We start from the raw sequence: 27783 nt of genomic DNA on the forward strand, positions 1-27783 counted from the left end.
AATACATTCTCACCTACTTAAGGAAAATATATTAAGACAAATAAAAATAATAAACATATTTCATTAATTCAAGTATTCAGTAATAACATCGTCTTTTTAAATTAATTATTTAGGCAACATCTATACCACTCTCCTTATTGGGTATTTTAAATAATAGGTATGGTATGCGGTTTCTGCATTCTTTTTGAGATTTATTTTAAACCAGTGTAACCAGTCTGCTTTCTGTTTTTCTTCTGTAAGGAGTGCTACAACTTTCCTCCTCGGTAAGTTTTATGAATTTACACACAAGTAAACTAACATTAGTAAGCGTTCCCAAGTAACTCTGGGAAAATATTATAAATAGTTTAAATAACTCAATTCCATTTAATCTACAGTGAATACTGCACAATCAAAAGTAGGTGTTGATAGAAATATGAAAATTAAGTAAATCTAGGTCTACGTAAGATATGCCTTTTGATACTATCTATTTTAAGCATTTTGCAATAGTAAATGTTAGTTCTGTTTTCAGTGCAATACACTAAATTCAAAAAACAAAGTCCCTCTACCTCATTAATTAAAAAGGTTAATACAAAAATTATTTAGGATGGTTTGACTATTCATAAATAAAGTTACATTTTCAAATCAGGAAAAGATTACAAGACTAGGTGCAAAAATGTAGACTATGAAGGAAAGTGAAGTGTAATTAACTTTATTTGTTAGACTACCCTATGTCTTTGAAAAAGAATATCATTTTAAAGATACTTGAAAACGCATCTCTTTGTGGTCTTAAATATCCACGCCTATCCAGGTATGAAAGCTCCGCGTCTATTTACATGGTTCGCACATGGCAGTGGGCATGTGAGTGAAAGTGGACACCCCACTGTACCCAGAGAGGGTGGAGGATATCTACGGGCCTTGAGGACCATCTAACCCAAGCCAGGTACTCTGTCTACGGCGATTTGTGGGCAATGTTTGCCGTGCTAGAAAAAAGAACAATCTGTTCCTACCTTGCTCCTGCACGTAGTATGCCAAAAACAAATCAAGCTCCTTAACTGATACTGTGATATGATGTGGCTGGACACAAAGTGCTGGGTTTGTGCAATGTGGGGATTTCATGAGCCGCTCTCCATCGGTACTTTCCAAGGGGATGCCTTTGAACAGGATCACCATGACTAGATCCAGACGCCAGACTTTGTCTGCCTGTCGCAGGCAGTCGATTCTCCTAATCTTACCCTTCTGGTCGGGATTGGATAAGACACAGCACGGGTGCTTCTTGCCAGTCACGGTGAGCACAAAGTCCTCTCGATACTCCTGGCGGATATCTTTGCGCAGTTTGGCCAGGAGCCTGGATGCCCACTTCTGTTTGATTTCAGGCTTTTCACTGAGAAGCTCATCTTTGACTGCTCTTTCTTCATCCTTTGACATTCGCTTCTCATGCTTTTTAAAGTACTTGCGTTTTCGAGCCTGCAGGTTGAACCAAGTATAGGCAATTGCACGGACGTGTGGAAGAAGTGCCTCGATGAATGGGTGAAATTCATCCTGTGGAAGACGGGTGGGGAGGGGTGAGGGAAAGATGTGCATAGTCAGTTTAATTTTAAAAGCTCAAAAAATAAGAACACAATCCGTTTCCAATTCAGTACAAAAAGTTATGCATGAAAATCACATTCCTTTCTTATTTAAAATTATCAAAATAACAGGACAAGAAGAAAGTAAAGTATGCCCAGCTGTCCCCTTTCCACCAAAATTCACAGGTCAATTCTCCCTCCTATAAAGAAAATAAGATTTATATTTTGTATTTATACTCTGGCCCCATCCCCCTTGTTCCCACCCCAACGCCATGCATTCTACATTCTTTAAAATATATGCAACTAACTAAGGTGCTTGGCACCTAATATAATATTTCAATATTTGATTCAACAACTAACACTATGCAGTACCATTTTACAAAGAACACAGTGAGATTTTTTTTAATCGAAGCAGAGCTGTTCAGAAGGCAGGAGCGATGCCACAGTTCATTTCTCTTCTCTGTGGCACAGAAACACAAAGCATATAGATGCTCAGTGTAATGCCACACAGTTCCCGCTTTTGGAGCATGCTCTCAGCAAGAGGCTGCTGGTGGCACAAAGAGCATGCGCCATTAAACTTGATCCATTTTCTTATCAAACGTCCAACATTCCAACACTGAAACAGCACCATTCCAAGAGTGGTAACTAGAGAAACCGGTATACAGTAAGGGAAAGTGGGCAAAGGACACAGCTCGTCGTATCAGTGTCCCGAACAGAAGGTTTCCATACTTTAAGCAGTGCATTCTCTCCTCACACTACCAACACCAGCTCCCAACACACACACACACACACACACACACACACTTGCACTCTCACACACACTCTTGCGTCTTTTAATAGTTCTCAAACTTGAAAACAAAAATTACATAAATGTTCTTCCAGCAGCTTCCAGTATAGAATATGAAGCCCTACAGAGTCCGTTAATTTGTTAACCGATCACATGAGTATGTCAATTATTCTAAACCCCTTAAAAATCAATCTGATGTGAACAATGAAAAATGGCAACTTTGCACCAACTTTATTTTCTTTGTGTCTCTGCATGCCGTGGTAGGATGACACCAGGAGTGCGCTGCTGATCAGTTACTGCTTTTGTGGATTCTATACAATTCATTTGCCACGTAGATGAATTCTCAGACAGAACTGTGGGTGCATATACACATGTGCTTGTGAATTTGCAGGTACATAGATTATATAGTACCCGTCTTTTGAATTAAGTAGTTTCCCTGTAGGCTTCTGCATTTTTCCTGCCTGTTTCATCCAGCCTTTTTTTAATCGAGGGGAGCAGTGAGGAATGGCAGATAACCTTTACTTACAGATATTTCAAGTTACTTCCCAGTGCAGTCAGTTTCACTACTTCCTGATTTAGGTAAAACCTGTCTTATAAGCTTAGGCCTATTACTGTTCAAAGAGAAAGAGCTTAATGTCTTGTGCATGTACACCGTATGTATGCAATAAGCCAAGCTTGAAGCAAATGAGAACTTCCACCACCACTTTTCTGATCATATTGACTATATTGTTCAGCACAGCTACAAAATAACTCTCTCTGATTGTATCCCAAGTTAGAATTTACATACCCATGTTAATCACCCTGAACTACATGGAATAAATTCTATTTAGCCAGTAGACTGACTAATTCCATTAGGTAAATATGATGAAAGTACAACTAATGATTCTTTAACAAAGAAGGTGTCAAAAAAATCCAATATAGATATGAATGCAGTTTTAAGAAGAAATTCAAAGTTTTAATGCTACACACTGCAACATGCACTTCAGCTATGGAAGTACATGTCCCATCCAGTCAATAATGTAGTTATCAAGTGTTCTAACATTGCTGTAAATGTTCCTACACCAGAATAAGTATGAATCAAAATTTTATAAGAATACAGAATGCAGATGATTACATCACAGCATGAGGCATAACCAAATGCCATAGAGGAAATCATTAAACCGATCAGTAGTTTCCAGCAGAGGTTTGAACAATTTGGTTACTATGCGAGCACATTAAACTAGGCCATGGAAAGAGTTAAACCACAATCTGTTCTTTGTGTGGGAAGGCAGCCCTGCTCACAGCAACCACATCCCATGATAAGACCTCCCTATCTCCATACACTTTCTGATGCCATGCTTTTAGCTTTCACTGTAACTACAAAAACTTTGTTTATCCCCTTTAGGAATATATGCAAAAGGAAAGTCTGCTCAAGGAAATGTGGACTTAAATGTGCTTTGGTAACTCACTTCCTATAATCTATTACTATGATTTATTGATATGACTAAAAAACACATATATACACACTCATAAACTAAAACTTTGAGAATGTAAAGAGCACATGAGGTAGAGTGGGTGGGCTTTGTCTCACTCACTTTACCCTTGCCATGCTTTTTAAAATGCAATATAATTTTACAAATATTAAGCCCTGTGGTAACACATAAGTACTTAACGTCCTTAAGTACTATGTTCAGTGACATTCCATTTTCTTATAAAGACATAAAACACAATTTTGATTAAATTTTTTGAGTTTCAATATTTGACTATAAACATAATCTATCATGCAAGAAAGTTCAAAATTTTAATGAGTTATTTTAAACAACCAAATCCAAATTTGAAGGTTGAATTTGAAAATTCTTAGCAAATGCACACAAAACATAGTTTTTAAACATTCTTTTGAGATTGCTGTCAATGCTGCCAAATATTGTTTTAAAACATCTTTTTTTTAATTGATAAATAGAAGTAGCAAACTTTCTCAGGCTGCCAATTTGCCTTATTGATATCGTTCAGGCTTTCACTATCATGTGAATTCCTTTCAGGTGAAGCACTTATTTGACAAGGGGACATGTCTTCCAAAAATGACTTTAAGTTGAGGTTTGCTCTAAGTCACATACATTTCTGTATTAACATGCCTAAATGTCATCTCCCAAGTGTGACTGTTTCCTAATGATGAGTAGCACTATATTCTTAAAGATTATTAGACATGAATATGGAACATGGTAACTGCCCTGATAAAAAAAAGTTTTTAAAAAGGCAATTAAGGTTTCTAAATATCCTAACTAGTAGCGGATTATTACAATAACATTAAGCAACTACAAAAAAATTTTTTAAAAAAGCAAAACATATAAAAGATTTAAAATCAAACAGCTGTATACAAAGGTAATATACAACTTTGCTCTTTCAGAATTTTTATTAAAATGTATTGGTGTTGAACTCTCTTTTAAAACTTCCTTTAATTGACCTAAATTGACAAAGTAAATAACCAAGTTACAAATTTCAGATATAAAAGTAAAGGGTGTTAATTCCACTAAGCATATTTATTTTTCTTCCGCTTCCATGAAAGGGATGGATAATCAGACCCATATAGAGGTAGGAGAGTAAATACTAAGTGTTCTTGGAGCATTGCTATGTAACAATAAACCATGCAAAAAAATGTACCTAAAGAACTTAAAAGCAATGAAAGAAAAATATATGTAATGCCATCATGCCAATTGAAAGTTACATTATTAATAGTTTACATTATTTTTAACAAATATTAAACCATATGTGATAGGTCTTAATTTTTCTTTTATATCTGATTTATACTGGTATAGAAATATTGATTATTGATATGCTGATTCTGTAGCATATCATTTTACTAAATATAACATTTAATGGTAGGTCCTTTTAAATAAAGATTTTTTTTCCCTAAAACCTAGATGCCTTATTGCAATAATTGAGATACTTTTAAAGGTTATAATAAATGAAGAATGATACTCTATTTTGCAATTTACATGTCCTGAAACATGTTTTGCTACAGCTACTAGGCTCTTGTGATACAAAACTATTGATCTGATACAAAAGTAACACTATTAATGCGGCCTCACTTTTATAACACCTACATTACCTGCAAAGTCACATGGAGCTTTGTGAAGTGAGAATTCTTAAGCTAAAATTCCTTCCCTGGTATGGGCCTTGTTTTTATACATAAGCCTAGATTTGTATTATTAAAATAGTAGAAAATATTAGTCATCACAAGTTATTGTTGGTAAGTATGTATCTTTGAATACTAATGTGATAGCTGAATGATTATGCTGTATATGCTCCCAACATTCCATATGTCTCAGTGCTGCAATATTATTTTTAACTTACACAAATTAAGATAAAACTAGTGACTTTTCAATACATATTTGGAGAAAACTAAAAATGCAGTGTAATTGCTAGCAATGTTTCTGAAAAGCTGATGCTAGAAATAGAAATACAGAGAAATGCACAATTATTCAGTCTTTTACAGGTGAGAATAAGTGATGCTATATTCTGTAAGTGAAAATCTTGCTTTGACTTGTTTTATTTGTTCACGGTGTAAAAATAATATCAAGTGAACATAACTTATCAGAAAGAGAGAAAAATATACCCGGTTGATGGGTCACGTTAATGGTAACTTTACAACTAAAGACAATTCGTTATACCTGACACAGTTTCATCATAGTTATTGGCTATTATCATTCATGGCTTTTAAAATACAAATAGCTCAGCAACTCATTTTTACAGTTTTGTTAAATTAAAGTGCATGTTTACTTGCTGAAAATAGCCATATCTAAGTTAATCATACTCGGATGCCAAACAAAATATAAACAATAAAAAATGTGTCAGCCAAAAAGCTACAGGACTGTATCCAATCACTGAATAAGCCTTATCATTGTTTTCATCTTCATTCACAATTTATGAATGCCTCAGTCCTTTTGAATCACAATGACTTCTAATAGTCACACAATTGAAATCTTAATTATTTGTTCATTATAAAAATGCATCATCATGATATTAGATATTTTAAAAATCTGAACACACCCAAGACTGGCTGACACTTCTTTAACTGATTAGTTTTTATGTCAATGTCAAAGAAAATGGTTATCAATTACCAAAGGTGACACATCTTCCTAAAAGCTTAAGTAAGCTGCCCCATACCTTTAGAGGTTGAAAATACTGCATCAAATAACAGTTCTGGGCTAAGATATTTTAGTTACTTTGTCAGCTGTTAGTTCCCTGGGCAGCAATGAAAACTGCCCTCAGGTAAGTCTGTTGGGTCTCACCACTTTTCTATTTGACCGTCTGGCTTAAAGTGATACAAATCGTTTTTTTAAAAAGTATAAAGCCAGTGTTTTATTTCATAACATTATTCCTAAGGTCTTAGGACAATTCTCAAAGTAGAAAAAAAAATGACCTTACTTTTCCAGCATTCCATAAAATGCCTTACGAGCTAGCTACGCCCAAATATCGTCAAACGAACAGGTTTCCACAAAATGAAAACATTCTAAAACTCCTTAACAATCACCAAGACAGCCTAACTCGTGTCAACGTAAAGACTGCCTTTGTGGTGCGGTCACTGGAAACCCCAAAGTGCAGCGGGTCATTGTGGACCAGGGTTTCAGATCCCCAAATAAAGCAACGGAATGGGTCCCCGGACCACAACCTCCGACTTGCTTCGTCGCCCGCCCACCGCCTGCAGGGGAGTCCAGCAGCGCCCACATAGACTCCTGCTACAGTCCCCTCGTCCAAGTTCACCGGCTGTTTTTAAAAGCTTAGTCCCCCTAAAGTCCTCCTAAACCCGAGTCCGCCTCGAGCTGGCGAGGGAGCTGCGGGCACCTTGGGCTGGGATGCCGCACCGCAACGGGCACTTGGGGGGCCGCACGGGGCCTCGCACTTACGAGTCCCGGCCCTGCCCACCCCCGGCGGCCTCGCCCGGCCCAGCGTCCGCTCTCCTTTCCCAGGGCACGGGGCTGGGCGCTCGCGGTGGCCGTGGGCGAGGGGCCGCTCTCCGGCTCCCACGCCGCCCCGCGACGCCTGCTCCAACTCCGAGCCACTTCTCCAAGGGACGGGGATGTGCAAGAGGTTAACTCAAGCCGTTAATTGTCAGCAACAAAACAAAACAAAGGCATTTCGGGCCAGAGAGAAAGCTCGAGAAAGCGACGGAGACATGTACCTGAGTGAGACAGATGGGAGAATACATCATGACTTCGCCTTAAAACGCACTTTCCCGGAGATGCCCAAGAAAATCTTCTAGAAGCAAGAATTTCATCTATTCATTTTACAGTCATCTGAGCCCGCGATGCGATCAATCAGGACCTGGCTCTGCGCTGGATCACCGCAACTTCACAACAAACCCAGTCCTCCTTAAATAGCCAAAGATTCAAGTTCACTCCGCGTGCTAGATTTCCCGGGGTGAAATCCAATCTACACTTTTAACCCTCCTGCAGTCCGAGGGCGCTGGCCGTGCTTGCCGAGGCCGCTGTCGCCACCGGTGTTGGCTGCTTTTCGCCTGGGTTTGGGGATTTGTTTTCTGTTTTGCAGTTGTTGTTGTTGTTGGGGGGTAGGGGGTGCGCGAAGGTTCGGTGTGGGTTGGTTTGGGGTGATGGTTGGTGGTGAGATGCTTTTTGAAAAAAGGCGGGGAGGGGGGCGCAGGAGGGCGGGCGGGCGGGCGGGAGGGAGAGTAGGGAGAATGTGTCACCGCGCTGGGAAAGTTCAAGGTTACAGCCCCAAGCACTGCGGCAGGATCCCGGAGTGGTGATCGCAGGCGAAACTTTGCCGCGAGCCGACCATGTGTGTGCGCGAGGGGCAGCGTGAGCGAGTGCGCGCGGGTGGCTGGGCGCGCGCGGGAGAGGGCAGGGGTGGGGTGGGGAAGAAGGGAGAGGCCGGGGTGAGGGAGGGGGCGCGAGCGCTGATCTCCCGGGCGGAAGAGGCTCGCGGCGCGTGGTCCCCGGCTGCAGCAGCCGCCGCCGCCGCCGCCGCCGCCCGCGCCGGGTCTTCGGCGCCCGGCCGCCCGCCCGCCCGCCTCGCCCCGCGTCTGACCCGGCCGCGCGTAGAGGCTGCTGTTGCCGCCGCTGCCCAGAGCCCAGGGGGATCGAAACGATCTCCTGAAAAATTCCAAACGATAAATCCCGCTCTCCCGCTCGGCTCCAAACTCCTCTCTTTTCTGCTCTGGGCTCTTTTTTTTTCCCTCCCTCTCTTGCTTTCTTTCGTTGCAAAACTTGGAAGTTGAAAAATTCACCGGTTCCACCCTCTGGACCCCGCTCGAGCTCTCTCCAAATCAGACTTAAGGATTGTTTTATTATTTAATTACACAATCATCGCTTTACTCCTCCTCCTGCAAACGCGCATTCCTTTTGCACCAGCCTCTCCACACCCCCCGCCCCCCACCTTCCTCCTCCTCCTCCTCCTTCTCCTTCTCTCCCCCCACCTCTCCCTCATTTGTTAAAGGTATCCTACCGGTGCCACAGAACCATGACTTTTTTTTTTTTTTTCCAAAATATCTCTTCTTTCCGCTGCCCTCCCCACACCAGCACACACAAACACTCCCGAAAACCCGCCCTGGAAGAGGTATTTCGGTGCTCGCTGTGGACTCTTTAAGCTGCAGGAACATCCGAGTGGGAGAAGCACTGAACCGGTCTGAGCCCGAGAAAGGAACAAGTGGAAAATTCCCTCACACCCAGGCCGCCCCCGGGCCGGGGCTGGGGCGCCGACACTCGCACCCGGGGCGGGCACTGTCCGCGGAGCCCGAGGCTGCAGGGAGGAGGGGGAGACCGAGCAGGCGGGGGCCTGAGCGAACTTGGGCTCAAGTAGTTGGGGAGCCCCGGCAAGGACCTGAGGGACTTGGCGCCCAGCCCCTGATGGCCTCGCCGGGAGCCCGGGTTCATGGGTAGGGAGGGGGTGAGGGGTCCTCCCGGGTCTCCCCACCGCGGGCCCGCGCCCGGGGCAGTCGCGGCGCGCGGCGCTTCGCTTCGGTTTGCCGCCCTCCACTGGGGTGCCCCGTGCACGTGGCCTCACTCGGAGCGGGAGGACCGGGCCGAGCCGCCGCCGCCTCCTGCTCACTCCTCCTCCTCCTCCCTGCGCCCGGCTCCGCTCTTCTCCTCCTGCAGCCCCTCTGGCTCGCTCCCAATCCCCACCCCCCGGGGCCCGGGGCGCCGGCGGAAAGCGTCTCCCTACCCGCCCGGGTGCAGGCGGGGCGAGGCCGCGGCGCTCCCGGGGCTGCGGGGTGGGCAGGCGGGGGACGCGGGCGGGCGCGCGCGCGCGCGCGGTGTGCGTGTGCCGCTGCAGCCCTCCAGAGGCGGCTTGCCCGGAGCCGCTCGGCGCCCGCGCCCGCTCCCCACCGCGGCGCTGCCCCGCCCCCACCCCGCCGCCGGTGCCGGCTCCGAGTGAATGAACTTGATTCCGGGGTTTTTGAGGGAGGCGGTTCGCCTTGCACCCTTTCTACACACACACACACACATACCGCCCCCCAAATCCGGTTTTCTGCTTGGGGTGGGTGGGGAAGAGGTGGAAGCAAAGGACGCCCAGACAATGGAGAGAGGAAAAGTGAGCGCCTGGGGCTCTGCGTCTACCTAGCGAGGGGCTGCGCCGGGGGCTAGGGCTGCCGGGTCCTCCCGGGCCCATCCCCAGGGCGGGGCCGCCCCGCTTCCACGGGTACAGCTGGGGAGTTTCAAGGCTCGCCCCCGATTCGCCTGTCCTCGTTCCACCGCTGCCCAGCTCTGGATTTGTCCCCTCAACTTTCGCCCCTCTCAGTCCCTCCCGCTTTTGCCCACCTTCCCCTCCTCCCTCCCCCAGCGGACCTGGAGGAACCAGTGACTTTTTCCTTCACCTAGTGGGAGTTATCCACATCAAGCATTTCACAACGACACATCAAGAAAAGTAGGCAGGTTCAAGTCAACCATGAAATGGTCACTTTTTAACCCCGTCCTGTCCTCATTAGGGAAATGCTCAAACACAGTCAGTTTTCAAAGAGCGCTCTTAATGAGGCGAGCTTGCCAAGTTTACCAGCTGCAGCCCCCGCAAACCCAGAGCCCAAAGAAGAAAGGCGCTGGGGGGCGGGGAGTTGAGGAGGCCGGGGAAGGGGGCTGCTGGGGTTGGGGAGACAGGTAAAGTCGGGGAAATCGCGCGGACCCCCGCGAGTTAACCCCTTCGGCCACACGCCCTGGGAGCGGCCTCCCTGCGGCCCCCGCCCCTGCCCCGGCAAATCCTCGAGTCAGCGTTCTGACAACGTTAATTTCCTTTGTGCGGGTCATTTCTTCTTTTTGAAAAGCTGGGATAAAGTTGACAGTCCTTTTGGATGAAAGAAATGAGGTGACACTCGGGGTTAATCCAAGTAAATACTCGTCTCTCTCGGAAATTTTAGGCAACCTCATCTTAGATTAAAACACACACACAAAAACCACCGCCGCGAAAGCATCACTTTGTATTGCACATTATACTGCATCCCTTTTCTCACCCTCACCAGATTCTGAGGGGAGGGGGCGGGGACGCTCTACTGATAATACCAGCTTTAACTACTGGAGTTTCCCTTTGAACAAATATTCAATTTAACCGGAGTTAATTTACCATAAAAGACATTCCCCTTGGCAGGAATGCACTCATATCCTTGAACACACCTCTTTGAAAGCCCGGACTCTCATAGAAGCCATTATTTCGGGGTCTCTTTAAAAATCGAGCGCCCATCTCTCCTTTTCTCCCTCCCTCCCTTCTTCCCTCCCTCCTCACCACACCACCCCCAGTGAAATCCTGGCACCCAGAGAGCGCTCCTTTCAGCCTGAGAGCCCAGAACCAGCCGTTGTCCCCTGGCAAAAAGAGGCCCAGTGCTGAGCCCTGGGCTAGTGTCTCCCGACATCGCTACCCCTCCTCCCTTTATAGTTTCCCTTCCCAACAGAAACCATTTCCTTCTTCCACCAAAACTAGGTTGCATCCAAAACTTTTTCACAACCTTAAAAAAGAAAAACGAAAAATTGACAAGCATTACACAGAAGAGCCCAAAAAAGCTGCAGCAGCTCCAGGGGCGAAGAAGCAGCGTCAGACCCAGGTAAGACCCCAGAGAAGTGAAGATGTCGGGGGCCTCCCAGACCCATCACTTAGGGGTTCAAATCTCTTTCAAGTCTCCCACGTTTGAGGGTGCTTATGGCTGGTTGCACTTTGATGACCATGGAGGATGCTTGATAGTTTTGGGGTTTGATTTGTTTCCCAGAAAAAGGAAAATGAGATAGGAGTAATGGTGGGGCAAGGAAGACCAAGCAGGAGTAAAGAGTGAGCAACAGACTTCCTGAAAGGGAATGTTTGCGGGGGTGCTCAGTTTCTGTGGCTTTGACTATCTTCTCAGGCCTTGCAGCCATGGTGGAGAATGGCTGACACCCCCAAAACAGTGTTTCTCGTTCAGCCAGTGCCAAGGTCATTGCAGGCCTTCCCAGGAAGAACTCTAGGGAGTCGTTTGGAATGAGGGGCTGGTGGATTTCGGTGCATGGGATGCCTAGTTTCTCTTAGCACAACACTTGTCCAACACCTTTGGTTTGAAAATCTCAATCTTTTAAATCCCAGGTAGAAGGAGGAACTGAGAAGTGCATGCATTGTATTCACTTTCCCTTTTTTCCAGCACGTCTGTGTCATGGTATTAAGAGTGGTTTTAAAATATCTCTGAAAAGCTTCTGATAATATCAAAATGGGCCAGACACTTCTTAAACTTTGGTACTTACCACTCCTAAATTCTTCATCTCTCCCTCCCACACTGAAAGGAGTAAAAGCACTGGTGTGACAGGCCACTTTCATTTACCCCAAAACCTGGCTGATTCTCTCAGCAAGAGGAAACTCTGATATTTCAGTGTTCCTAAAGATCTCCTCCCTAGATCACCTATTCCTTGCTATCTTATAGGGAAAAAAAGTTTTCTTTCTAACTAACAGAAAGTTTATTGATTTCTAAATAGATTCCCAGTGCTTCACTTCACTGGATTTTTCAAAACCCAGTTGTATATTTGAAATAAGCAATGCTGCCACATTTGAGTCTTTCACTACAGACGTCCAGACAGGAGCCTGACATCTCAAGTATCTAATACTGTTTTTCTTTTAACCTTTTCCTTTCTAAAGAAACTGCAGCGACAAGTCGCAAATCCTGGGCAGTTTCATGAAAGATTTCTTGGAGCTAAACAAAGCTGTCATTTTCAAGACACCAGATGACTTTTTTTTTTTCTTTTTAGCTCTTGCATGTGATTTGCAAGAAGGTTCACTAATTCCACATGCCCTGGCTGCATCGCCAATATCAATATTTAAAAACTAAATACAAAAGAGACAGATGACCTCCTGACCCCAGAAAGCAGGCCTGCAAAACTGCAAGTATCTACTGCACCATGCCCAGGGATCTTTCCTTCTTCCAAATGAACCACAAAAATCACGCCTGTGTAGTCTGGAAAACACAAATTTATATCCACAAGGAGGAACACCAAAAATCCACTCATAAATGCATATATAAACAACCAACAAGTATTGAAAGTGCCTGCACTTGATGAGAATTGCAAAATCAGACCTAGCTCTTAAAGTAGTACTGAGTACTACTACTACTGTCCACTACTCTTAAACAAAAATCATACCCAGCTCTTAAAGTAGTACTGAGTACTACTACTACTGTCCACTACATTTAAACAAAAATCATACCCAGCCCTTAAAGTAGTAGAGTACTACTACTACTGTCCACTACTCTTAAACAAAAATCATACCCAGCCCTTAAACTACGACTGTCAAATTAGGGTGGTAATTTTTCCCCCACCAGAGAATTCACAACTGGTTAGTTTCCCCACCCCCATTGCTAGCCATTTGCCTTTCACTGAAATGAATAAATAACCTTGGACCTCTTTCCCCTCCTCTGGGAGCTGTTTGGTATCCCCTGAGGACAAAAGTAAATGAGAAAAATGACACCGTTAATAATGTCGCTGCTGAAATGCCTGTACTACACTGTGGAAAAAAAAAAAAAGTGTCCCACTAAGTGTGTCTACGTTTCGAGCATATTTACAATCTGTAATATAGCTCTGATCTCAACACTAACTCGGCCAGTTTACTCCATTAAGTTTGGCCGGTTTTTTCTTCACAACAGAGATGAGGCCAGTTCATCAACAGAGATTCCCAACTTTGAAGACACTTGCTCCACAGATTACAAAGTCAGCAGTCACCCTGTAACTTTTGCAGGATGTATTTTAAACTTTGAAAATAGAGGTAATAGTTGCCTTGCTTCATCCTCAGTGTTACAAAGATTGCCTATACTCTCTCACACAGTTTCTCTTGTCTGCTGATATTGAGAGAGTTGCAGTTATCGCTGTTTTTCAAAATAGCTAACCTATAAAGTAAAACTATAAGATCATTTTATTTCTACATGTAAACTGGCTTCTGTTACCCATATACACATGCTTTGTAACATATGAAAACAGACGGGTTTTTAAGACAGGTATAGAAAGCTTTGTCCAAAATGGCTAAGTAGTCTTTACATTCTGTATTAAGTATAAAAAGTGCCTGACAGAGCAACTCAAACTTTCTGCACCTCTTTCTCTCATTTCGTCTTTGAAAACTGCATAACAATGAATAACAACAGAATTTCAAAATCAAAACAATGCATAACAGAATTGTGCATTTTAATTGTCAAATTAAAATTTAAGAAACAATTACATAATTACAAAGAAAACACAAACAATCGGGCCTAAACAAAATATATGTTCAGCAAACTTTATCTCTGAATGTATCTGAAATTTTAACTATACAAGCCAATAAGTTGCAAAGCAATAATATTGTCAAATTGTGAAATGTCAAAAAGTCCAAAAACAAAGTTACAGATGTTAATGACATCACATTTACTCAAAATTATGCTGCTGTTCAGTCTGACCATATTAAAATTAAATGGATGCCCATGTCTGCTAAAGAATAAAAATTTATTTGGGATCTCAAACAATGAAACTGTCACAATTTATTGTATGGAACACTCAGTTAATCAATTTACTATTAAAATAGCTTTCAACAATACTTGGCTTTCAAATTCATCAGGGCCAGTAAAAACGTTTTCCCAGTGCACAAGAATGCAGTCCCAACCACCGACGATAATTACCGTTCTAATAATTTTATTGCCCAAGTACTTTTTCCTGTGCTCCTCATCACTTAGGCAGGAATCTGTAGTATATTGTATCAGTGAGTTGGAGTGCTTGACCTTTGCCCACATATGATTTAATAGGGACTTTTCAGCACTAGAGCTTTCTCCATGTCTCATACCATTAAATGAAAGCATCAAACCTCAAATGCAAAACTGGAAACCACAACATTTTGTGTTTCACAAACTCTTTGCAGTTTTTACTTAGGATGCTTAAAAGGTCAGTTTCTTTGCTTCACAATGCTTTTCTTCATATAGTATATGCACTGGAAAGTCACACTAATTCTGATTTTGATTAAATCCTGAACTCCTCAGTCATATACACACGTCCGCCCTGCTTATTTACACGTGCATTCTTTTCTAACCACATAAGCATGCGTGTGTGACTTTCTGGACTTATTCCATTTTCAGGCTGATTTAAATGTCTGTTCAAGTGTGGGTTCAAAAGTTAACTTTTTCCCGCCTATTGGAAGTTAAAATTACAAGGATGGTGCTATGAGATCTGTTCAAAGAAAAGTCAGAGTTAATCTTGTGTATTTTGGCGCCTTTTCCTTGCCAGCTACTGTGCTTGGGGGGTGGGGGGGAACTTGGAGATCTTGTCTGTCCTGTCTCAAGTTCAGTGGCAGTTCTTCCAACCCGAGCAGAAGATGGCCATGTTCACAGCCCTAATAGTAATTCTGATCACGCCACTTCAGCATCTTGTGTCAAAGTCTAAACTGGCTTCCCCGCCCCCTTCAACCTGAAAGCTGCCAAGTCCTCACACACTTCACATTCAACCACAACTTAATGGATGGGATATTGTGCATTAAAATGTGTCCCAGACCTATTGGCGAAAAGAGGACAAGGGGAAAGGGAGAGAGACAGAGACACACACAAACTTAGGCAGAAGAAAGAAATCTTCAGCAAAAATAGCGGGGTGGGGGGAAAAGTATTAACAGGAGTGGAAAGCAATCCATCATCTGTTTTTAAAAGTTGGGGGGTGTGGAAGAAAGGCTAACAATATGTGGACACAACTTCAGGGATGAAAGGATGGGGGGTGGGACTAAACTTTAGAAATTCCAACACACCAATCAGTGTTAAATAATACTTTCACTTAAAAATGAATTTTCAAATGAGAATATCTGTGAATTAAAATGGAGAAAAGAATGCTTCAAGAGGGGAGAACGGCCTGCAAGGTAGAACTAAAGTATCATTTGAACAGTAATTTTTTCCCACGACTTAGGTGAGGGGGATAAAGTAGGCAGTTAAAGCAGAAAAAAGAAAATATGCTACGTTCTGTACCGTTTGGACTCACAATGTTACTGATTCCCGCCATAAAAGTGTGTCACATGTACTAAAGTTGCCAACGCTAAATAATAATACGTACATATTTGCATTAGTTCTTCATATGCAACACTACAGTTCAACGTGTAAAGCAGAAATGACATTTAGGAAAGGGATAAAACAGCCACTTTACAATCCACAAACAGGAAAAGAAAAACTGTGCCAGGGGTAGGAGGGGGTGCAAGGAACAAATAAAAGCAGCAAACAAAACCCATCATTTCAAAGCCACATACCATCGCACTGTATTGCATTAACTAAAAGAGATCTTGAGTCTGTAACAGAACCCTGGGCCGCTGACTTGACGTGTCTCAGGTACAGATTTGTGGATTTTCTCAGGGGTGGCTTTGGTGTCGCTTTTTGTGTTTAGTTAAAAAAAAAAAAAGCAATCCGGAGTAGTCTTATATATTTTAATTGTAATTTCTGCACTGCCACAATTCTTGGCCCGAGAAGAAAAGGCGGTCAAAGTCAAGTCTAAAAGCAGGCAGCCCTTCAGTCTGTCTGGATTTCCAGCTTTCTTTCCTCTCCCTTGCAGAAGGCTGTTTCTCGTGGTCGACTTGAACGCCGTCCAGGATGGTGTGTGTGTGTGCGCGCGCGCGCGTGTGCGTGTGTGTGTGTGTTTGGTGGGTTTTATTGTTGTTTTAGCGGGGCTGCTCCAGGAGTGGAGGCTGTGCCGGTCAGATGCAGCCGGCACGGCCCCGGGGTCGCGCGCTCGCCCCTTCCCCGCCCTCGGATTGGCCTGGCCCGCGGCAGGGCTGCCCCGGAACCGCCACCCAGCAGCGCACCCTTCTGCGCCCGGCCCGCGCTCCGCCTGCAGTCGCCTCCCTGGCTTTCTCTTTCTCCAGCCCGCGGCCCGCTCCGCCCCACCCAACCGCGGCCGGCCTCGGCGCGCGGGAAGCGCGGCTCTTCGCTTCCGCCTGGCGGCGGGAAGGAAACCGAAAGGAGGAGCCGGGGGCGGGCGCGCCGCGATGCATATTCATCAGGGCGTCTGGGGCCGGGGAGGCGGGAGCTGGCCCGAGTGGGTGTGGCGGCCTGCGCCGCGCGGCGCCCCTAGCGAGCTTGGGTGGATGCGTGGGTGGCGGCGGGGGTCGGGTCTTCGTGCGGCCGCGTGGAGCCGAAGAGCGGCGAGGTTGTGCCAGTCTCGGAGGCTGCCCAGGTTCCCCGTGCCTTTGTGCTTCCCGACTGTGTGTCTGCGGCGCGCCGCGGGCGAGGGGCCCCTCGCGGGCCTTCTGGAGCGGGAACCCGGCGGAAAACACCGGGCAAAGACTCTAAAACAACAATAATGATAAAGATCAAGGAATTGCTGTTACTTCCTCACTTCCAGCCACGTTATTGGCTTCAACTTCGCCAGGCCACGTTTGTTTCCCGGTAAAGAGGAGTACCGAAGTGTTCTGGGGGCGCAGCGTTATCATTAAAGCAAAAAGACCAGAAGGAGCGCCCTTTGACTGCTATTGATAGGTTGCCACGTGAATATAAAAAAATAGATCAGTAATTTAGAAGTGAGTGAAGCCAACACTAAAGAAATATACAACCCCGGAGTTCCCAGAAGTAAACACTCTAGAAGACATTGGGTATGAGTTAATGTTCATAAAGCAGTTTTCATCAGCATTTTGGAAAGTTAAATATATGTAGGGGGATTTTTTGTTTTTGCTTAGTTTTTGAGTAATACAATTATTTTCCTGTTAAGTATCTGTGGTTACGTGGGAAAATAATGTTTAACAGTTTTAAGTTGTTATACAACTATTAAAAGTAAAAATTTAACGCTAGCCCTACATTTACTTCGTACTAACCCACATACATTTAGAAAAGATTTTATTGCAAAGATCCTGACTAATTATGTAATTGCATAACAGACAACAATAGCTTCAGATATTTTCTAAAAATCCTGTTCAATTATGTGATTACCAGTGAGACTAGAATAGCTCCCAATGAATTATTCTTATCTGTCTACTAAATGTGAGCACATCAGTATTTTAATCCCAATTATGTTTACCCTCAAAGTCCTAGAGAACTTAAACAACGTTGTTCAGGTTCATACCTCCTACAACGCACAGTATTTTTTTAAAAAGACATTTGGCTTCATTACCAAAAAAAAGTTTTTTCCCCTTGTACATATATACACATCATACATATGTTTGGCTGTGTGTGAATACTATACATAGCTATTTTCAGTGATAATAAGTGCAAAACTAAAAGTGGGATTGACCCAATTAGACTTCAGAAAATGCCCAACTTTAAAACGATTTTTTAACTGTAAGTTTAACAGTTCCCAATTTCCCCTCCAAAAAAATTAGCACAGTATGTATCTATATAGCTATACAACTTGGAGAAGGGGAATAATGTTGGGAGGGAGAGAGGAAATACACACATGTGTCTATCTCCACACTCAGCTATAACTTTTCAAGAAAAATTAATTTTTAATGTCTATCTTGCTCCAAGTTATTTTAAACACTCAGCTAGTATAGCTATAACTCAGTCTACCCACTCAGTTCAAGTGGGTAACAAACAGATCTGTTTTCATTCTATGATTTCGTAGTAGTAGTTTCATGGTCAAGTAAATCACATTTAGTACTAAGGAAACAAATATAAAATATAAAGATTCAATGCAGCTAAATAAATTTATTTAGAGTGAGAGGATAACACTTGACCAACATAAGAATGATGGTTATGGGAATAAGTAACACGTAAGTAACCCTTACATGAGCAGTGTTACCAAATACTAAAACTTTTATGTAAGTGTGCCACAGAAAGTCTTCTGTTATTATTTGAAGTCCATAGTAGAATTACCAATCCGTCCCTATATCGTTTCATGCAAAGGAGAAAGGACATTGTAGAGAGAATCCAGATTTGTTTAGAAAATATTTTGAGACACAAAATGGGAAAAGGAATAGGGAAGGAGAGAGAAAAGTATTTCCTCCATTCTCATGATGACTTGGAGGAATCTAGAATTTGTGTCACCTGTCAGAGAATTTCTATCTAACCATATTATTTAGTCATAAAATGTAACATTGTGTGTTATGTTCTGGCTTTCATAGATTATCTTTTTTTATTTGCGTGTCATTTGTTTGACGTGAAGCTTGTAATAATACTTATTCCTATATTCACCATTCTTCGGTCGGTCAAATATGGACACATATCATCATTAGATATCTAAGGTTTATAATATAAGGAGACTGATTTTCAAGCATGCCTTATAGAAATTGGGCTTGCCAGTTTGTAGTCACCTCAAGGTGTTGTTGTTTCTAAAATTTTTAATTGACAAATAGTCATGGTCTTTCAATCTACAACATCACCTGATTTCCTGGTTTTCATACTTTGCAATATGTAAACAGGCAAAAAATTAAGGAGTGTTTTAAAATAGATACTCCTTTTTAGATGAAAATTATCTTGGTTGAAAGTCTAAGAATATAATTAGGGTCAAGTATCTTTTTATATTTATCTTTTTTTATAAATTATAACTAATTATTGATTTTTTAAAAATAAGCACTGTCCAACACTAGTTAAGCATTTTAGGCCTCTGGCACATCTAACTGAAGTGATTCCAGTAATTTTAAATGTAATTTTTTTCTGCCTTAAGTTGCAGGCACAATTCATTCCATAGAATTTACCAGAAGCTTCACAAGTACACTAACGCTTAAGATTTTTCTAGTTTTTTCTAAAGCCTATTAACTGGTAATACAGTTACTGTATGTTTTCTTCAAATTAAGAATTTTTAAAATATACTAGCAACACCTGTGTGTATTTATCTTTTAGAATAATCACTATATAATTATTTCTAAAAGGCTTGCATTATTACAATGCTTTATGTCATAATTGAAGTAATTCCTCTACCCCATCTAAACCAGTAATTTTCAGTCATTATCCCAAAGGTGTTTATTTTGTATTACTTTTCTATTTCTCAAAAATATAAAGTGTGTTTTAATTTCTAGGATTTTTATATTATTAAAGAATACACACTGACTTATTAGATTTTTATATTTAGTCCATTATTATGCCAGAATTTGTGTAAATTTAATGTATATAATAAACATAGTGGCATATTTAGGATGCAATACTAAATAAAACATAGACCATCTTTTAAAACAATTGGATGATTATTTTTAGAATTTAAAAAACATGTAATGTATTTTTGAATATGAACATGTAAACATTCTTTAAAACAATTGGATAACTGTTTTTAGAATTTAAAAATGCATATTATATTTTTAAATATAAATTTGGAAATATTCCTATTTCTTACTGCCTCGGGCAATAGTTTTAAATATTTCTTAATTATATAAAAATATTTAGGGAGGCTTAAATTAGGACGTTTATAAAGTGCCAAATGTTGGCATTTGTTAGATTTCAATAGATGAGAGCTATTCCTGCACTACTTTTATTAAGGAGAGGAGAATGCGTATCCATTGTCCTGTAAGAGGAAAACCCAGGCGTAAATAACAAATCATGGTAATAATTTTTATTTTTCATTGACGTTATAGCAGTCTTAAGCTGTAATTCATTATGTCTCTTCTTTAGATATTGATGGGATATATTTTCTACAAGACATAATCGCCCATCATAAAGAATTATATCTGTGGAAAAGACTTCAAGAAATTATAAGATAGGCATTTGCAGTGGAGTTGAAACTCTACACTGCCCAGGACAGACACACTGGGTCATTTTCTAACTATTGAGTGTATAGGTACAAAAATAAATATACACATGCAGTGTTCCTTCTTTCACTAACTACATGCTGCACCTGTGCACACATAGATCTGATGACATCTGCTAACATAATAAATCTCAAGTGGTTTGTGGTGTCATCAAAAATCTGAGATGGTGGTATGGCTCGTAGCCTTACCAACCCCAGGCTATGGCCTTGTTAAATTTCACAGGCTAAACAGAGACAGACTCAGACTTATTCCGTGCACCAACCAGAGGTTTGCAAAAGCAGGTTAAAGTGGTTTACAAAAAAATACCTGCAGTTATGACTCAATGTGTGAAAAATCTGCTCTCTGATTCACCAGTGGTAAATCCAGGATGCCTTCTAGCTTCAAAAAATAATTTTTATTGCAATTGTTATGAATTCTCAATTTGAAGCATCAACCATTTCTTAGCCTACTTATGTTTTTAAGACTTATAAAAAAAACTATGAGCAATTAATCTTCATATCTTGCTTATTCACACTTCTGTGTAACTTTAGAATTTTAACCATCGAAATGCCCTTAAAAAGAAAACGATATATTGGAATCAATTTCAGCTATAATGATTAAATTGAGCATAGAAAAAGCAAGTGTTTTCTCAAAAAATTTTCGGGATATTTTATGCCATATGTAAGGTTTCTGAAACAACAGAATTACTAAGGTATTTTTTAACCATTTTCAAAAAACAGAAGCATCTGGCAATCCAGAAATTAAGAGAGGCAACAGGATGCACAAAAGCGCTAGACTATACTGATCCTTCAGTATAGTCCTGGCAAAAGACCATCCTGCCTTTTGCTCAGCGGGGGCCACGTTAAAAAAAAAGTCAGTGTCAAGTCCCCTGTATTCAAATCCTGTGGCCAAAGGTCCCCAGTGTCACAGATTCCTGTTGGCATATCTAGAACATGTTGATATCATTTCAAGTTGCCTGTTACTTAAAGAAGATCAATAACTATATTTTGTGTTGGTATTCCATCAGTAAGAAATCTTAGGTGCAGCCCAGGGAGTAGAGGAAGAATTAATTCCTACAACAAACATACATCGCATGCTTAGCATGGATCTGAACCTTGGGCTGGGTGCTGCCATACAAGCATAGATAGGTTTTTGAGGATCTCTGCATCGTGATGTGAAGGTCTTCTATTCCTTTGTGCTAATATTTTCCTCCAAATTTGTTGAGAAAAGAGTAACCCTCCCATGGGGTGTTTTGAAAACCTTCAAATAAACACCAAAAATAACCTATGGTTTTTTTGCTCACTTTGGAGGCAGCTGATGTGGACTTGTAGAATGAAAATAGTGTTAACAGAAATCAAAGAAAAATGTAATTAGGGACAATAAGTCAGCCACCCTTCCCATCCCACTTCATCCACTAAAACAAAACAAAACCCTCCCATAATATATTCAAAAGCCAAACTAACAAAGTTGGGGAAATTTTGATACCACTATGGTTCATGACCTGAGAAATATTTTTGTAAACAGAAGAAAGAGATAAAGGAGCAGTGGTAGATGGAAAATTCCAGCACATACAATCTACCTAGCTAGCATGCAACCAGTACTGCTTTCTTTTACCAACTTTTTATTCAAGGATGATTGACAAACAAATATAGAGGTCAGAATGGAAATACAAGTTTCAAGAACATACCTAACGTCACTGCCTCTCCCTTTTTCTCTTCATATTTGGCACCAACGAAACTGCTCCCTCCTTTTTTTTCTTTTGTGATAAGGTCTTCCTCTGTCACCCAGCCTGGAGTGCAGTGGTGCTATCAGGGCTCACTACATCCTTGACCTCCAGCCCCAAGGGATCCTCCCACCTCAGACTCCTGAGTAGCTGGGACCACAGGTGTGCACCGCCATGCTTGGTTAATTCTTTACATTTTCTGTAGAGATGGGATGTCACCATGTTGCCTAGTCTGGTCTCAAACTCCTGGGCTCAAGTGATCCTCCTGTCTCAGCCTCCCAAAGTGCAATGATTATAGGCATCAGCCATAGCATGGGACCCTGAGCTGCCCTCAATACATATATTTTTTACCATTAATTTTGGTTATATGAACAATAGTAGAGATACTTAAAATGAGCAATTAACAAGATAAAAAAGGTATCTATCCACAGTCCCATCACCTAAAAAATTTATTTCATGTGCATATATTTTTATATATATATGTATATATATATGTATATGATTGCAGTTATAATCTTTCCTAGTTAAAACAGAATATAATTTTTTCATGTGCATATATTTTGATCTTGTATCTGCTTTTATATACATATATATTATTGCACAGTTATAATCCTGCATAGCTAAAACAGAATATAATTTTGTTTCATAATTTTTCCACTTTTCTATTTTTTATGCTTTCTATTCAATATATTGTTGATATTTAGTAAATGATCACAAAATTGTGAAATTTGTGACAAATGGCCACAGAATTGTAAACTTGTTAAAACTAAAAGAGACTTTTAAAACCTGTAGAAAAGAGATTAAGAAACAAAACTGGAAATATCTTTTGTTTTTCCCCTCCTAAATTTTTAATGTTGATATTTACTGTTAACATTTAAAACTTGGTATATTTTGCTGAAAAATCTAGATATTTTGCTTTTCTTGAAAAAGTAGAAGGTGAGACTTTTTGGCCAAGAGTTGCACATAACATCAATAGTTTGGAGTGGAGTAGCAACTGCCCCCTCTAGATGGGGTTTGGTCTCCACAGTCCCCATTGCCTCCTATTCTACCAGACTGGCCCACTTTCCTCATTTAGGTTTCTGACTTGCTTTCTCTACCCCTGAGTATACAGCTTTTGATCTAGACAAATGCTCTTCTTACAGATGAAAAAGTTCAGAGAGGTAAAGTGACTTAAGGCTGCTAAGCTAGTTAGTTGCAGTGCCAGCATCCTAAAAGATACCTCCTGACTCTAAACAAGCGCTCTTTGTATTCATGTTTTTTTCAGAGCTTGTTCTGTGTGCCAACATGAACAGCCGCACCAGAACTACCGTGACCACAAGCTCCTTTATAGACTGAAATGTCCCAGGATAGCTGCTCATCACCTTTTATGGTCCAGGTCATAGTTAACATTTGATATCCACATGCCAAACGCCTGATGCCCCTCACAGTGACTCTTCATCTTTCTCTTATTAAAAACCCAGTGACAGGCTAGGCTCGATGGCTCATGCCTGTAATATCAGCACTTTAAGAGGCCTAGGGGGGCAGATCATGAGATCAGGAGATCCTGGCTAACATGGTGAAACCCCGTTTCTACTAAAAATACAAAAAATTCACCAGCCTTGGTGACATACACCTGTAGTCCCAGCTACTCAGGAGGGTGAGGCAGGATAATCTCTTGAACCTGGGAGGCAGAGGTTGCAGTGAGCTGAGATCAAACCACTGCACTCCAGCCTGGGCAACAGAGCAAGACTCCATCTCAAAAAAACAAACAAAAAACCAGTAACAGAATCCAAGTGAGGGAAGATGATCACTTTATGGAGATAACATCAAATCTACTCTAATTGATAAAAGAAGTACCTAACTAAAAAGTTAAATTCTTTATAATATTCCTATCTGACACACCTCACAGAAATGTCATCATGTACTAATACCCTAGTAGATAATCATCATCCTAAAAAATAGATTCCTTCTTTGTACAAGACCATATTTTCTGATCACTAAATCAGGACACTTGGTGCAACCAAGAACTTTTCTTAAAAATGACTTTAAGATTTTGAAGTTTTGCAAAAAGTTTTTTTAAATAGTTTTTAGCTACGTTTTAATAAATCAGTTCTATGAAAATAACAAATGTATACCATCTCAAAATGCCTGATCCACATGTCTGTTGTACGATTCTTAGAAATTTGCCTAGAAAATGGGATTTGATGACAATCATTGCCATTTTATCATCATAAGCATCCTGTGCAGTTTGTACTTGCAGTGCTTTGTTTTTTAGACAGAACATCCACTTTCAAGGTTTTGTTCCCAAATGGTGGTAGACCAGAGGACACACATAGAGTGCTGTGGAGTTAACACAGTGAATAATTGAGAAGCTTGTACATTATGTACTTGCTGAGTCTACAGTTACTCTCTTGGTGGGCGAAGAAGAGGTCCATATCCAATCCGGCTCCAGGCTCATTCATAGATGTGATCTTAATGGCCCTTATTCTGATGAAAGCACCATGTTAATCAGGCAGCTCAAGTTCTCTACTTCACATATAGGAATCCAGCCCCTCTGTACTGAGTTTCCTTGAGGTCTAGATGCACATGCTTTTTGGGGGGCATTTTAAGTGATTACCTACAAGCTGGATCTTCTCTTCTGTGACCAATTTAGACCAATGGCAGCACCTTAATTAAGAAAGGCCTCCCTGGGGCAGTGGTTTCTCCGAACTTTAGATTAAAAGTAGTATCAAGGCAAGTGATAATAATTACTATTTACTGAGTTCTCACTATGCTTCTGCTCTGTGCTCAGAGCTGTGTATCATCTAAGCTCTTTTAAAGATGTGGAACTGGAGGTTTGGAAAGACTGAGTAACCAATTGAAGGTCAGAGCGTTCATGATCCAGGTGGTTCTAATTCCCAAGCACGTGGCCATAGCTTAATTGTTTATGCAGCGAGGACCAGAAACTACTAGATGAGGGGGCCCAGTCACAGGACTTGCCTTGGAGGCTTTTCCACTATGCCTCAAAGCAACTTTATCACTCTTCTTTTGAAATTGCCTTTAAAACCCCAGGCACATTCTTTTAAATATTATCAATGGGGTAGATCTTCCTCCTTTGAATGTGGATTTGAGTTTTGGATATAGCCAGGATTCATTCAATACCCTGTGGGGATTAAAGAACTTATCAAGCTGGGCAAACCAGTTTGGGTTGAAAACCAGGCATGACAATGTAAAAAGATTATATTCATTCTCCAGTATTTTGTGAAAGTAATGGAATATGGTCTTTCAAATTGGACTTGGAGGCATTGACTTTTTGGGTTCCAATCCTCACTTAGCCACCCGAAGGCTATGTGACTCTGCACAAGGCATGTAATGATTCCTAACCATGGTTTCCTTACCTTTGAAAACCAGGCCTGCTTCAGTGTAGTAGTTTTGGGATCAAAGTTTTTCATTTGTCAAAATATGTAAGACTGTTTCTGAAACTTAGTCCTTTCTCAATAAATATTTTCTGAATCTATCAGATTATTATTTTTCTCTCTCCTTGTTCTTCAGATAGGGCGAGGGATGATAAACAAGAGTAGATATGATCTGTGACAATGACCAGATCCCACGGTCTCAGTGCTCCCAGGCCTGTGATAGCATTTACTTGCAATTATAGTTTAAAAACCAAGAGTATTCTTCCCAGCTCCCTGATGCCAAGAAAGTTGGATTTAAAGTAGACTGTGTTGCAGTTTGAAGTTTATAGTGGGTAGTTTCTCTCTCAAGGTTACTTCTCGGTTCTTCCTAGAAAGGTAGGAAATTTAATAGCATCTCAATCAACTGTACCTCCATAAATATTTACAGAGCACATGCCCTATGCCACGCCTTGTGCTCAAAGTGAGACAGGAGCAGTGAGGACCAGAACAGTGTCCAAAAGGGTGCTTTGCTGACAGACATAGAATGATGCTGCTCAAATGCTTAGAATTGAGAACATATCAGAACCCACCAACACAAACAGTGTAAGTTATCTACTGAAGAAGACGTTGTCACTTCTCAGGCAGCAACTGAGTGCCTGCTGTGGCCAGGAGATACAGTATGAACAAAACCAATGATATTCTAGTGTGGAAGAGAGAGACAGGATGGGGAGTGGGAAGGGAAAATGAGGCGATAGCTAATAGAAACCTAGAGCTTGTGTAGTGTTGTCCTGAAGCCATCAGCTTGCCAGTTTGTTCAATGAGGTTGGAAGGGTGGTCTGATAATTCTAGAAGCCTTGCGGGAAGGTTTTTATCAAAACCTTGCAGGAAGGAAATGAGGAGTGTGCAAAGCTTTTCTACAGTCTAGAGACAATCAGGGGTATCTAGAGAGGAGAAAGGATGCAGCAGCCTCCAAGGAATGCTACTGTAGAGCTTTGGCAGCTGATCTAGAACCACCTTTGCCTCTCCTTGGCAGCACCCAGCAAGCCTGAATGCTTTGAGAGATATATGCCCTTTCAAGCTGGCTAATGTTCAGTTTCATATCGTAACACTTATTAAGCACATTAACTTATTTGATCCTACTAATAATTCTATATTACAGGTGTAATCTTGTCTCTGTTTTACAGATGAGAAGGCTTGTGTGCACAGAGAATAAATAAATCACCCAAGGTCAATAGCTTGCAAGGTCAGAGGCAGGATTTGAGCTTTAGCTTTTAACCATGAATCATACAAAGAATTTTTCTTTACCTCTGCACCTCTTTCCTCATCCTCCAACTCAACAAAGTGGCTTGTACCCACCCTGGAAATCTCTTCTCCTTCCCTTAGGGCTCATTCTAGTTGCTTAGGGCTCATTAGACTCTCCCTCCATTTGGGCTCATTCTAGGCTCCACAGCTCCCTAATGGGGAGGCATATTGTGGGCAGCTTTATAGCTCAACTACACTACACTAAAGTCTGGTCAAGCCTTAGTCACTGAAGAGAAAAGAGTCGCTTCAGCAGCCTTGGCCTAAGACTTTGGATCCCTAAAGAGTGAGACCCAAGTGATTGCCTTGTCTCCCTTCTCTGTGCTTTAAAAAAATAAATTGTTGTATGGTCATACCATTGAATATTATATAATAACGAAAAGAACAACCTTCTATATAATGTGTATATAGAAGAGTATACATCATGAGCATACGTATAGGTAGATATATTTTCCATGTACCCACCGTCAATATTAAGAAATGAAAAACTGCCTTTTGGCTGGAACCGTCATCTTCCCATAATTCGCCAAAATGACGAACACAAAGGGAAAGAGGAGAGGCACTCGATATATGTTCTCTAGGACTTTTAGAAAACATGGAGTTGTTCCTTTGGCCATGTATATGAGAATCTATAAGAAAGGTGATATCATAGATATCAAGGGTATGGATACTGTTCAAAAAGGAATGCCCCACAAATGTTAAGGCAAAACTGGAAGAGTCTACAATGTTACCCAGCATGCTGTTGGCATTGTTGTAAACAAACAAGTTAAGGGCAAGATTCTTGCCAAGAGAATTAATGTGCATATTGAGCACATCAAGCCAAGATAGCTTCCTGAAATGCGTGAAGGAAAATGATCAGAAAAAGAAAGAAGTCAAAGAGTAAGCTACCTGGGTTCAACTGAAGCGCCAGCCTGCTCCACCCAGAGAAGCCCACTTTGTGAGAACCAATGGGAAGGAGCCTGAGCTGCTGGAACCTACTCCCTATGAATTCATGGCATAATAGGTGTAAAAAAA

General features: G+C 41.6%; 1 protein-coding gene and 1 long non-coding RNA gene across 16 annotated transcripts in view; one reads left to right on the forward strand and one right to left on the reverse strand.

Moving 5' to 3' along the window:
* Window positions 1-27783, reverse strand: part of NFIB (nuclear factor I B) — a 441470-nt gene that overhangs the window by 220462 nt on the left and 193225 nt on the right. For 6 of the 13 annotated variants that reach the window (XM_037733504.1, XM_037733509.1, XM_037733508.1 and 3 more), the window contains exon 2: window positions 987-1518. In XM_037733504.1, coding sequence (XP_037589432.1) covers window positions 987-1518 — 532 coding nt within the window. Of the gene's footprint in view, window positions 1-986; window positions 1519-1916; window positions 2062-7489; window positions 8222-27783 lie in introns of those variants that run through there. The other 7 variants (XM_017514670.2, XM_017514669.2, XM_017514671.2 and 4 more) reach the window with 7 other exon arrangements.
* LOC108293344 overlaps window positions 10935-27783 on the forward strand; it is a 60688-nt gene continuing 43839 nt past the window's right edge. For all 3 annotated transcript variants that reach the window (XR_005197736.1, XR_005197735.1, XR_005197737.1), the window contains exon 1: window positions 10935-11353. This is a non-coding gene — a long non-coding RNA (uncharacterized LOC108293344). The remainder of the gene's footprint in view (window positions 11354-27783) is intronic.

The sequence above is a fragment of the Cebus imitator genome, unplaced genomic scaffold (genome assembly GCF_001604975.1).
Source record: "Cebus imitator isolate Cc_AM_T3 unplaced genomic scaffold, Cebus_imitator-1.0 Scaffold533, whole genome shotgun sequence".
NCBI classification, from domain to species: domain Eukaryota; kingdom Metazoa; phylum Chordata; class Mammalia; order Primates; family Cebidae; genus Cebus; species Cebus imitator.